Genomic DNA, 14,149 nt, shown 5'->3' with positions numbered 1-14,149 from the left:
TCTTCTCCCTAGTAACAATGTTTTCCTATTATTTTCCCATATATAAAACCAAATAATGGAAAGGTAAATTTTTTACACTTTCCCATCCCACTGAAACCTTCCCACAAACCAAACGAAGCCTAAAAGATTAGGCCTTGGGATGTGACCATGTGACTGAAACCCAGAGTTGGCGCACCCAAGGTGCCTAATGATAAGGCCCCATTTGGCTCACAGGAGTAGGAGTCTAGAATCTGAATCTCATTCTCATTCCTCATGGAATGACATTCTCCCTTTTGAAGGAATGGTCATTCCCTCACCCACCATCGGGAATCAAATCCAATTCCTATTGATTCCAATTATCACTCCCATTCTTGTCGGATCTAACAGACTATGGGAATGGACCACTTAGATTTCAATTCCAATTCTAATTGTAAACTAAACAGAGCCACACTGTGTTTGGTTTGAAGGAAAAAGTAGGAAAAGGTAGAAAAACCTTTACAAACCTTAAATGACTTTCCCTAACTTTCCCTTCCTTTATCTACCTTTTCCTTCAAACCAAACCAAAGTACCAAACATAACTTAAACATCTTTACAATATAATCCTCGTTTTTAATTTTTTGCCTTGACTTTACATCAAAATGGCCATTATTCTAAAATTTTACTGTCTTCAAATGCAAGTGCAATTCAAAGTGTGTCAAAATTTTGGCTTCACGCCAAAATGGCTCCATAGTTTAGTGAAATAATGGTGTTATCTTCGTCTTGAATATATTTTTCAGCGAACGTATATTATTTAAGTTAATGAGTAAATTATATTACGTATGAAGCGTCTGTAGTTCAGTGGATAGCGCGTTTATTTCTTAAACAGAAAGTCAAAAGTTTGATTCTTACCTAGTGCGTTTTATTTTGATTTTTGTAAATTAAAAAACAGATTTTACCAAAATAAACAAAAGAAAAAAAAAATCAAAGCATAATTAATAACTGGTTCAACAGATCAAATAAAAAACAAAAGAAAACAATTCAAAACATAATTAATAATTGGTTCAACAGATCAAACCGAATTACACAAGACTGAGAATGAAAGAAACAGGACGGGAATCCAAATATCCAAAACATGATGCAAAATTGAAATGTGATTCTCCGTGTCCCCCAAGTTTGCATATGACATAATTAAGCAATTCAAATCTTACACACACTAAAATTGTGTTTGGTTTGATAGAAAATAAAAGAGAAACAGAGCAGTTGAGAGAGTTCTTAACAAATTTTATTAAATTTCTTAAGGCTGCAAAATTTATAAAATTTCTTAAAGTTGTGTTTGGTTATGGTTCAATTTTATTTGTACTAGTATAAATATTGCATTGGAGTGCAAATAAAAGGAATGCAAATTCTGGTTTGCTTTTATTTTGGGTTTGCTTTACTCTGTTTCATGTCTTATTTCATTTCATGTATACTGCAATCAAATGAAATTTGGCAAAATTTGAAACAAAAGTTAAATCAGAATTATTTGCACTGCCATAATTTTACTTATTTCCATGCTAAAAACCATTGAATTGATCAGCAATTCATTAATTTGTACAGTCAAATCGTTGATTCATTCAATCAGGTCCTTCAACCACAATCCTCTTCTTATTTGCAGAAACAAAAGCTACTGGCCATGTCCCAAAGGCCCTGCAATTAAGGTGGAGTTAGGGTTAATTCACTTAATTGTTGAGTTGTCAAAAGCTACAGCTTTAATCACTAATCACAAGGTTGCCATGTGCGCTTTTGGGAGGGCTGAAGTGCTGCACATTCTGGCTGTTTAAGGTGGGCCTCACATAGACGGCCTATAAGCTATATTTGATGAAAAATCCAGAGAGCCAAATTGGCTATTAAAGGACTATCCGCTTCAGCTTTTATGAGTAACTTATTTCAGGGCGCATCAGCTTATATCGATATTCATGGTTGTCAGAAATCATATAATAATACAACCTTCATGGTTGTAAATATGATAATACAACCTTCATGGTTGTCAGAAATCATATTCTGAGCTGGGTCAGAAACCCTTGGAATAATGGGTTTCCTACTTTTCATGGTTGTCAGAAATCAGGATAATATTTTGTGTTCCATTTCCTCCTAATCGTCCTTAACAACTGCACTAACTAATCTATAAATTACAATCATATAATAATACTAAAGTCTCTTAATATTTAAACTGCTACGTACTCTCCACCCATACCAGTAGATATAATATATCAACCAATCCACCTAAGAGCTAAGAGGCCGACCATAATTAATGCCTAACACTAACACGATGAGCTGCATTATCTAAATCTGCAGTAAACATATGTAATGGCTGTGCAACTCTGACAGGCAAAACAGGGTTGGCTTGCAGAATATGTTTACAGCAGAACCCAGCTCTGAAAACGAAGCCAAAAACAAGAACCCAGCTCAGAATTGGATTTCCAAAAAAAAAAAAAAAAATCATGGGCTTAATCATATCGTTAGGATCATAAGACGTCATGAGAATTGAGACCCATAAATAATTCGATTTGGATTTCAGTTCTTTGTGTGCCCTGTTCAAGGTAGGGGTGGTAGTACTCTGGAGTCAGGCGTTTGGAGGTGATTTCGTCATTTCTCTTCTGCACGAATAATGGAAACTAATAAAATATGAAGATATTTTATAGAAATATAGAGTGGAAGGAAAGGGATTTCATACTCGATTCCTCTGACCTCCTGGAAGAAATCAAGATCGTAGACATTGGAAGCTGCGGCAAAGTGAACGATTCCATTTAAACGATGGTGCTCAATGTGATTAAGCGCGACGTTCCTCTGATGGTCCAGCTCTGCATCTGGGTCTGTGAAATTCTCTTTGAAAACCAAATGCCGGTACATTATTCCAGATTTCCTCAGCATCTCTGAGAATCCCGAGGAATCGGTCTGGGCTTCCACAACAATCCAAAGAAGGGGAGGAGGAACCAATTTCAATGTGTTAGCCATTTTCGTCAGAAAGGCACCTTGAGTAGGATCCTTTGATCTTGTCGGTGTTATAAGAATCAAAAGCTTCCGCGGAACCAATTCTGCTTCATCTTCCTCCACCAGAGATGTCTCCTTAGAATCTCCGGAACCAGTGGGAACCGCCACCTGGGTTTCACCCATCAGGCTCTTATCGAAGTTCCCAGCCTTTGTCAATTGATGCAACATCTCTATCGGTTGAGGCGAAAGTTCTCGACGCTCCACTGATTGGTTCCACGCAAAGCTACCCCAGAAAGTAGAAGTTCTGCCGATGGGAAAGAAACCCGTGAAGAATCCAGTAACGAAACATAACAAGAAATGGAACACGGCCTTCTTCCACATCTGAACACTTTTCTTGGATCTTTCCGACGAACCCATCTGTCTAAATCAGAACAAAGCTAAGGCACACCGCCCGGAACTAAGACCGGAACCCAGAATTTCCGTCGATGCACTGTCGTGTTTCCGCTTGTTATAATCCGGTATCTCAACTCCTTGTCAGCTATTGCAACAAGGAGTTGGCGACTTCCAACGCATAAAACATAACATTAGATTTTATATTTCAAACGTGAGAGAGTGAGTAGGAGCTGTATCACAGAAAGTGCAGCAGCCAACGGAGCTACGACCTACGAGTGGTATTGAGTATCGACGAGCTCAAACGTCTATATTATCGAGCACTTAGGTGGCAAAATAATCATTAGACATTAGGTGAGAGCTGATCCGTTTCCTCCTGGGTGCCATTGGTCCATTGCTCAACTTGGTGCGGCCTTTAAGTTAAAGAAAGCATTGAGTCGGACTGCTGCATTTCACCAAATTGTTGTTCAGATGGAAACCTATCACCTAAACCCTCTTTTTTATATGGTCTTTTCTCCAACAACCGCTGCTATCCGAAATGCATGTGAGATTTGATGATCATTCTGTATTATTTATTCCCGTAGGTGGGACCTCCTCGCACTTGACCTCCAAACATTTGGTGTTGGTGTTCATATTCAGTCTTGACGATCATATTTCATCAAGAAAGTAAGGAGGGTGACCCAGCACTAGTGGAATTATCAAGCCAAATTAGGAGGTAATTGGGTTCCTATAAACCAGCTGATGTAACGAAAGGAAAGAAATAAAAGAAGAGAAAATGGCGTGGAGTGAAGCTGAGAACGAATGCAGTCGTATTTTTTGGTAGAAACAATGAAATGAGAAAGATGGAGCATTATTATTTTTCATGCTTCAAGTTAATCAATTTTTGTGATATGAACTGATTTTTCATTCTAAAAAGAATGTGGCCCTTGGCAATAATTTTGTAATCAAATACTATGATGTTATTTATTTTTGCCCATTCTTACCTAGAATGAACATGGATTAAGAGAATGAGACCCAAAGCAGTGGACTAAAAATGGCCTCAGCTGCATAAGTCACTCTGGCCTAAGTCTTATTATCTATGAACTCTCCTATGTACATGGGATTCTAAACTTATTAAGGCTTGGTCGATTTCTAAAAAGCTAGGGCGGGAAAGTTGGTGGATTCCATGGAAAATAAATAAAATCATGTTCATATTTAAGTGGTGTATTCTATTAATTTTTGAGTAGCAGGTAAATAATACTCTCTTAGGACTTGGATAAATCAATTACTTACTTATACTAATACTTAATGGGATAATATTATACTTTTAATAATGCTACTTTTTTTGATAAAATGGTTATTGCACAACTTTACTTAATAAAAAATTTATTGATGAACAAACTTATTGAAATAAGTGTTTTTCAAAAAACATTTGTTCATATAAATGCATTACCCAAATAAATAACTTAAAGGAGACTTTAGGAGTTTTTTGGCCCAGGTAGTAAAAGTAATGAATCATGGAAAGATCCATTAGGGTGATTAACATAGACAATTTAGGAGACAGACAGGGTGGAGTGGGATTACCACTGGCTTGTTGCTGCGACGGTAAATGCACAGGTTGAAGGTTTAGGCATGAAGTTTGGGTTTGAACCTGCTACTGCAATCACCAATTCACCAAAGGAGGAAACGAGGGTTGGCTGTTGTTATTGTTTTCAAAAAAACAAAACCATGCATTTTTTGGAGGGTTCTATTTGTTTGTAACAATGTTTTAATTTAAAATCCAACCTGGAATTGAAACCATTTTAGTCACTAATTTTACCAATTGCCTAGATGGTTCCCAAGCCAAACAGTCCGACTGTATGGGTCAACAACAGTTTAAAAATACGGGTTTGTAATATTAAACGGAACTAGGTATAAGTTTTGCATTCCATTTTGTTGTGACAATAATTTGCACTTATGTCTAACACAAAAGTTGCACTTTTGGCAGTGTTTGTGGTGAAAGGTACTTATGCACTAATGTAATGTATGGTAATGAATGAAAATAGGTGTAACAACCATGACCATTAGTGCTAATCAGGTTCGGCCATGCAGTGGCATCTATATTTATATTTTCTTTTTCTTCATTTTTTTTTGGGGGGGGGGGGGGCGGGGGGAAGAAGTACAAATTTGGATGCACTTTTGCAGCCTTTTCAAGGGAAATTTGTGAATCAAACAAGTGGACACAAACCTTAACGGATGTGCTCCTACGATTCGGTGTTTGTAACTTTCAAAATTTAATACCTTGGCCGTTGGCGGCATGATTATGACTGAGGTTTATCTGAATGTTTTGGCTGTGTAGAGGGCTGTGCAATTAATGTGTAGAACTTTATCATTAGTTCCACAGCCCGCTGAACGGTCAAAGCGTTCAGTTAATCCAAATACATTAGGGTTTTTAGCAGAGAAGGGCAATTTTTTCCCTTAATATCAATAAAAATAATATTTTTATATAATAATTAAAATGGGATAGTTTTTTTGGAAAAATATAAAAAAAGGGCAATGAACATTGTTGCTCATCTTCCTCCTCAGCCTCTGTATTCAGCGAATGGAACTTTTAAAAAATGATGAGAGAAAACAAGAATCCTGATGATAAATTGTCAGGTTTTTCTCACATGCACAAATCATATTGGATTTGAATTTTGCTGGATCCGATCTGCTTCTTGGATAATAATGAAAGTGATTCATATTGTCATGGTTCAACTATGGTGCATTCATTGTTATTGGTTACATGCTAAATTCAAATGTCAACTAATTACTTTAAGGACGCCTTACTTTTCATTGATTTGCTTATCACAAACTGTACTTTCACATTTAATAAGGTATAACAATCCGTGATAACTTTGTTAAAAGTAATTGTGTCAAAAAGAGCCTTGCCCCATTCCCAATTGGGTCAAGTCTCAAGTGAGATTGAGTCCAATCCAAAGATTATTTTTTGATTATGTATTGTTGTCAAAAGGAGCCTTGCACCATTCCCAATTGGGTCAAGTCTCAAGTGAGATTGAGTCCAATGCAAACATTATTTTTTGATTATGTATTGTTGGATAAATTATTATTAAAATTATTATTTTTTTGTTAATTTAAAACTATAAATTTTCTTACATCATTAATTTTATTAATAAATTTATAGTAGTATTTAGTTTTATTAATTTTTACTAACTTTTATTATTTTATGTTAGAATTTCTAATGGCTACATTAAATTAGTTTTAATAAAATATATTTATTATTTTTATTAATTATAATTTTTAGTTTATTATTATTATTTTATTGATTTTATCATTAGTTTTTCAAATGCAATACTATTGGATATTAAATTATAAAAATTTATTTCAAAAATAGTAATTTCTTACTAATATTTGTTTTGTTTTATTAATAACATTGTATTAATTAGAATTAAAATAAACACAAGCTTAGTGATGATCATGGGTGTAGCCAAGTCAGCCCCATGATAGGCTTAACTCATGTGATAAGGCTTTGGCCAAAGCTCGGGCCCGACCTGGGTTCTAGGCTAAAAATATAAACCCATAGCTAGTCCTACATGAGCCACACCTAGGCTTAGCAATTGTAATAAGGGTTATGGCCTATGCTTGCATAGGTTCATGCTTAATTTCAAACCTATGAATTTTATTATAAAATAGTGAATATCTTATATTATATGTACTATAATATCATATTTATATTATATGATATATATTGTATTATATGTCATATAATATGTATATAAAAATTATTTTGTAATATAAAATATCTTATATTAATATATTATCTGTACTATAAGTATGCATATATAATATAAATATATACGAGCCATAAGGGGCTTGGGCCAGGTGTGAGGTGTTGGGCCCAAGCCCAACCTTGCAGTTTGTTGTGGTAATACAAGCCTAGGCATGTGTCACATTAAAGAGTGAAAATGATCACCCTATAGCTAATTGAATTTTAAAATAATAAATATTAATTTTAAAATTAACAATATTGTTTAAATTTAATTTTACTAAATTTTTTTGATAATTCACATTATATTATCAATTAGCTAAGATTAATAAAGCTATTATGTTTAGTTAATTATATACTTTGGTTAAAATAAAACAATTATCATATTATGTTTTTATTAATGCAAACTATATCTGAGTAATAAATTATCCTTGTACTACAAAAAATAATTATTAGTATGCCTAATACAACCCTTAAGGAATTATAAAAAGTAACACCCACATATTACACAAAACCCAATAAACACACCCAACGTCTTTAAATTATAAGTAATTATAAGTTAAAAACAACCAGCACATCAAGGGAATTTTAAAAATTGGTCATTTAATATTCACATTAAATGATTGATTAAAAGTCTCCATTACCCTATTCTCAAGATTGATTGAAGTTTCACTTGCTAAGCACGAAAATTTCCCTTGCGGTTTATACATTGCATGGAATTATTTAAAATAAAAAAATAAAAATTAAGAAAAGGAGAAAAAATATAGATGCAAGATCATGGAGTTACATGCTTATCATGTTAATGCCAATCACCAACCAGTAATCTACTTGAACGTAGGGCTTTGTATGAATTACTATTTACTGGGCTTGGAAAAAAAATCAGACATGCATGGTTTGGTTTTGAATCACCTTTAGGGCAACTAATTCCGAAGTACATAACGTGACGGGTTATCATCAAACCAGATCATGCAACTACGTTATCTCGACCAATTGAATCTAAACAGTTTGGGCTCGATATGCTCGATTATACTAAATATATATATATTTAAATAATAATATAAAATTTTAATAAAAGTAATAAAAATATTAAACTACATATTTATATGTTAATAAATTAAATATTTTAATATTATTACCTTATTCATTATTTATCAAATTTATCATTTCAAGCTTAAAATATGATTAAAATTTTAAGAAAAATAGAAAAGTGTTATATATATATATATATATATATATATATATATAATAATTGATTGACAAGACATGGAACCAACCCAAATTAATCAGGACAAAATCATGGAACCAAAACTAATCGCTTCAATTAGTTCGGGCCCATTGGATAGGCTCAATTCATTGACAACCCTATCGAACATACACTCCCGCTTTACAAGCCTATTTGGTTGTAGATGAATTTTAGTGAGGGTGGGAATAAACTTATCCAGAAAAGAGTTTGTCCCCCGCATTGACACAAAAGCTATTGTCTCAAGCCTCCAGCAAGGCACTTGGCAGTAGGAACCCTAGTGAAATAAAACATGTGTTTATCCATTCTACTAAATATAATAGATATTAATCAGAGTCCGTGTAATGCACAAGCTTTGTTAAAAATAATTGTATTGAAAATGAGCCTTGCAACATTCCCACTTGGGTCAAGTGAGGTCGAGTCCGACCCAAAGATCATTTTTTTTTTTTTATTATGTATTGTTGGATAAATTAGTGTTAAAATAATAAAATTATTATTTTTATTAATTTAAAACTAAAATTTTTCTTACATTATCGTTTATTGTAGTATTTAGTTTTATCAATATTTTACTAACTTTATTATTTTATATTAGAATTTTTAATGTTGTTATTTTAAGTTGATTTTAAAGTCAATAAAAATTTTTAAAACTAATTTATTATTATTAATTATAATTTTTAGTTTATAGTTATTATGTTTATTGATTTTATCATTGTTTTCTCAATGCAATTTTAGTGGATTTCAAATTATAAAAATTAATTTTAAAATTAATAGTTTTACTAATATTTGTTTTGTTTTACTAATAAACTTGTATTAATTAGAGTTAAAATAGACAGAAGCAGAATAGTGATGATCACAGGTGTTGCAACATTCCCACTTGGTTCAAGTAAAAATTTTCTTACATCATTATTTAATGTAGTACTTAGTTTTATCAATATTCTACTAACTTTATTATTTTATATTAGAATTTTTAATGTTGTTATTTTAAGTTGATTTTAAAGTCAATAAAAATTTTTAAAACTAATTTATTATTATTAATTATAATTTTTAGTTTATTGTTATTATATTTATTGATTTTATCATTTTTTTCAATGCAATTTTAGTGGATTTCAAATTATAAAAAATTAATTTTAAAATTAATAGTTTTACTAATATTTATTTTGTTTTATTAATAAACTTGTATTAATTAGAGTTAAAATAGATGGAAGCTGAATAATGTTGCCATATTGGCCCTACTGCCCTAGGCTGGGCTTAGTACATGTGATAAGGCTTTAGCCCAAGCTTGGGTGTGACGTAGGTTCTAGGCCAAAAGCATAAGCCCATACCTAGTCCTACATTGGCTTGGCTTAGGTTTAGCAATTGTAATAAGAGCTATCACCTTTGCTTGAATAGGATCAGACTTAAATCCAAACCTATGAAATTTATGTATAAAAATAGTGCATAGATTTAAAGTTTTATATAATATGTCATATAATATGTTTATAAAAAATATTTTATAATATAAAATATCTTATATTATATGTATTATAAATATGTGTGAGCCATGCGGGGCTTGATTTATGCTTGAAGTGTTAGGCCCAAGCCTAGCCTTGCAGTTTGTTGTACTAATAAAGCCTCAAGCACGGGTCAAGCTGAAAAGTGAAAATGATCACCCCTATGAATGTGTGAATTTCAAATTAGTAAATACTAATTTTCAAATTAAAAATTTTATTTAATTTTAATTTTACTAAAAACTTTTGATAATTCGTGTTATATTATCAATTAGTTAAGATTACTTGAATTATTTAAATTTAATTAATTAAATTATAGTTAATTATATAATTTATTTATAAGTAAAATAACTATCATATTATACTTTTATTAATAATATAGTTAATAAATGTAACCTATTAATATTACTTTATCTGATTATATGTGAGTAATAAATTATCCTTATACTACAAAATGTAATTATTAATACACCTAATAAAACAGGTATTTGAGTAATAAATAATCCTTATATATACAAACTAATTATTAGTATGGTATAACCTGTAAAATAACACCCACCTAACCTATTACACAAAACCCAAAAAACACACCTGCTGTAAAGTGAAAGTAATTATCGTTTAAAACAGTTAATACATCAAAGGAATTTTGAAAGTCTCCATTAGTATGCCTAATGCAGTCTACCAATTTTGAATTCATTTACTTCCTTAACACGAAAATTTCCTGAACTCCTTATAAATAATACGGAATTATGTAAAATTAAAAAAGGAGAAAAGAGATAGAAGCCATATCAAATTATTCTATTTTAATAGATCATACCAATGTTTTTAAAATCGGACTGGACCAAATGGTTGAATCGGAAAAATTTGGAACCGGTCACCTGACTGGTTCCGTTTAACCCCAAAACTGCTTTTTGGGCCAAAAATCATTAATTTTGTTAGTGAATCATTGGTTCAGGCGGTTGGATCGTCGAATCATTCAAGTGGAGAATGGTTTTTGACCATTTTTTGGATTTTTTTTTTTAAATTTTCTATCAGAATGAGCTGTCCATTCAGACCGAACGGTTAGACCGTTCGACACAGAAACCGGTCCCAGAACAGTTCCCCGTCCCGTCTGATTTTAAAAACCTTGTATCAAATTATTTCGTTTTGTGCAGTGCGGTGGATTCACCATATATAGATTTTACCTACATTGCCAAAATAAATTTACCAATAAACCTTGTATGATCAAAGTTCAGTCCTAGCCTGTGGTAGATGTAACTTTAGGCTGTCGTTTGATTTGAAAAAAAGGTAGGAAAAGGCAAAGAAATCTATACAAACCTATATTAGGTTTTCCTTCCTTTTCCCTACCTTTTTCATCATTTCATGCAAACCAAACACAACCTTTAGTTTGATACTCAAACATGTGCAGGATGTCACCTTCTTGTGACTCCAATAATATATGAACATGCCAGTTGTTGTCTTTTATTCAAGCATTTGTGTGATATATGCTTTTTTTATTTGGTAGCTGGTGTATCCCCGTTGTCTTAACACAAAATCCTCCCTTGTGGTTGTGGAAAGGGTCAATTATGAAAATAAGAGAATTGTTCACCCGATGTTCTGAATTTATTAGCATCAGTCCTGTTCCATTGGAGGGATTAAACGTGAGTGTGGTCACAGCAGATGTGAACTCTCGCAGTATCCCTTTGTTATCTCCCAATGAAATACGAACATGCTGCTCTCTATCCCTCGTAGATGATAAATTTAAAACAAGCTGCTCTCTCTATATTTTTTCCATCGCAGTATCCCTTTGGGATGTGAACTCTCGCAGTATCCCTCGTAGACGTGCCCTCCACTTTATTAGTGGTTGCAAAGTGCTGCACCGTAACTGCACTAGATGTAATTTTGGGGTTCTTGGCCAAGAAAAATACACCATAACAACAATATAAGTCGAGCGGCTCATATTTATATTATATGCATTTGGATTGTACACATTCGTATTTACTCCTATATGACAGATGAGCCATTATAGCAAAATACATGAATAGATGCTTCCTAAAAAATACCATTTTAAACTGTGGGTGGGTGGGTGTTGGTTTTCAAATTATTGTATTTTTAGCCGCCTTTGGGGAATTATAACTGCTTCCATTTAGTTAATTGACTAATTCTATCCTCATTATTTATATATTATTTTTAAAAGTGTTTTTAAGTTTTTTTTGGCAATTGTCTAATACATTCATTGTCATTAACTTTCCATTACATTATTCCCATGTAATTGATATATTTTTCAAAATCCCCAAAATACCCTTTTATAGTTCCACTCCATTTCAATCTTTGCCTCCATCTCATTCTGTTTCTATCTCTGCCTTCGACTCCGATTCCGTCTCCGTCTCCTACTTTGACTCCTACTCTTATTCTGTCTTCATCTCTGATTTTGTCTCCAACTCCAACTCTGACTCCCTTTCTGTCTCCAATTCCTTCCTCTTCTCATTTCCAAATCCATCATTTGAATCATCTCCCATCATTGGAGACCCCACAAGTCTAATGCACCCACTAGTCGTTTCAAACCCACCACCACAAAGGGTATTTCATTTGACTCTCTCTCTGGATGAGAATGGATGGAGTAAAAATAGGAGGATTAATCCACGGATTTGAAACTAAAGAGAGGTTGGGAAATAGGTAATAGTAAATCACTGAATTTTTGGATAGATGGATGGATTAGAGATAAAGCTATTGTTGATTTGGTTCCTCAAAGAAACATTATTAATGAGGGACTCTTAGTTAATGATGTGATTGATCGAGATAGGAATGTTTGGAATAGAGAGAAAATATGCAATCTTGTTCCATATGATATTTGGTTGAAGATCAAAACTATTTTCATCCCGTCAGAGTCAAAAGAGGATGAGTTGGTGTGGTGGTTTAATGCTAATGGAAAATTTTCATCATATTCTACCTATAGATTGAAATGTGGTATTGTTTCAAATCCAATAAATAGTTTTAATTGGAGTAAGAACATTTGGAAGCTAAAGTGCCTGTCAAAACTTCAAGTGTTTATGTTCCTATTGCTGAACATTCGACTTCCCTCTAAGTCTCTTCTTAGACGCAAAGGGTTCAATATCGATGGTGGATGTGATGTTTGTGGTGAGGATGAGGATGTTGATCATATTTTTAGAAAATATTCTGTTACAAGGAATTATTGGACGATTATTCTCCCAACTATTCAAGGACTTGAAGACTAAGATAGGTTTATAAAAGATTGGTGGCCGGACCTTTCAAAGAGTTTGTTACTCGAGGAGGAATGGCAAAAGGAAAAATGTGTAATCTTTAGAAGAGTAGAAATTTGAGGGTTTTTAAGAATCTTTCGATTCCTCAATATAAGGTCATTGATAATGTCATTGGCTTGCTTATGGAATTTCAAGAGTATACACATGAGTCTAAGGGTGAAAGTTTAACCAAAGATTGTAGCTATATAAGGTGGAATCCCCCTGACTTGGGTGTGATTAAAATTAATTTTGATGCTTCTCAAATGGAGGATGGTATGTTCACCATTGTGGCTCTTGCTAGGGCTGTTCATAAGAAGACCCAACCCAACCAAACTGACCAACCCGGACTGACCCAACCCGAATCGATCGGGTTTTCTTCAGCACTGGTTGGTTTTGGTTTTCATATGTGAAAGCTTAAACCGACCCGAACCGAACAGACTCAATAGTTAGTAGTTAGTTCCTAGTTAGTATTTACAACCTACTTAGTTCCTACTTAACTAAGTTGTCTCTATCCTAGTTACAACCTAACTTAATTTCTAGTCTTCTAGTTAAGAATGACATTAATGGCAAGTATTGTAAGACAACTAGACAAGGATTTTTTTTGGAAAAGTTTAAAGAAAAGAATCAAATGATCCTATTTTTTATGGTCTTTTACACCAAATAGGCAATCAATTACAATTAGAATTAGGTGTCATTTTTTACTTAGATTAGAAGGTTTCTTAAAATATACAAATTTTAGTCTTTTTTCTCTAATACAATTTGACTTTCTATTTTCTTGATAACTTCTATTCTAACTTGGTCCGCCCCCTACCAATTTCAGTCTTCTTTCTCTAATAGAATTAGGTGTCATTTTTTACATCAAATTTCAGTTTTCTTTCTCCAATCTACCAATTTATTACCATGGTTGAATTTAGAGTCGAAACCGACCCAAATCGACCCAACCTAACTCAAATCGACCAGGTCGATTTTACTTAACACAGGATCGGTTTCAGTTTCAATTTCAGGTAACCTGACCAGGTTGGGTCGGTTGAAAAAATCTCAGTAAACCGACCCAACCCGACCTGTAGGCTCCTAGCCTCTCTCCTTTGTCAAAGAAAAGCTGCAACCTTTAGGAATTAACAGACCCTCTTGATTATTATCA

At 33.1% G+C, this 14,149-nt stretch overlaps 1 protein-coding gene across 1 annotated transcript; it reads right to left on the bottom strand.

The window, feature by feature from the left end:
• Window positions 1-1,486: 1,486 nt before the first annotated feature.
• LOC148870264 (beta-1,4-xylosyltransferase IRX9-like) lies at window positions 1,487-3,484 on the bottom strand. Its single transcript, XM_088972402.1, has 2 exons — window positions 2,672-3,484; window positions 1,487-1,644 (listed from the first exon to the last, which is right to left on the bottom strand). Exons 1-2 carry the CDS (start codon window positions 3,343-3,345, stop codon window positions 1,572-1,574), a joined length of 747 nt encoding a protein of 248 aa, XP_088828528.1. The 5' UTR covers window positions 3,346-3,484; the 3' UTR covers window positions 1,487-1,571.
• Between the last annotated feature and the right edge of the window lie 10,665 nt (window positions 3,485-14,149).

The sequence above is a fragment of the Nelumbo lutea genome, chromosome 2 (genome assembly GCF_056320005.1).
Source record: "Nelumbo lutea isolate HS-2025 chromosome 2, American lotus-T2T, whole genome shotgun sequence".
Classification (NCBI taxonomy): domain Eukaryota; kingdom Viridiplantae; phylum Streptophyta; class Magnoliopsida; order Proteales; family Nelumbonaceae; genus Nelumbo; species Nelumbo lutea.
This window is presented reverse-complemented; position numbering and strand designations above follow the sequence as displayed.

Coding starts and splice junctions, on each gene's coding strand:
- LOC148870264 (XM_088972402.1), bottom strand. CDS start 3,345: ATGGGTTCGTCGGAAAGATCCAAGAAAAGTGTTCAGATGTGGAAGAAG. Junction 1,645..2,671: donor CAGGAGGTCAGAGGAATCGA/GTATGAAATCCC, acceptor CCTTAATTGCAG/GGCCTTTGGGACATGGCCAG.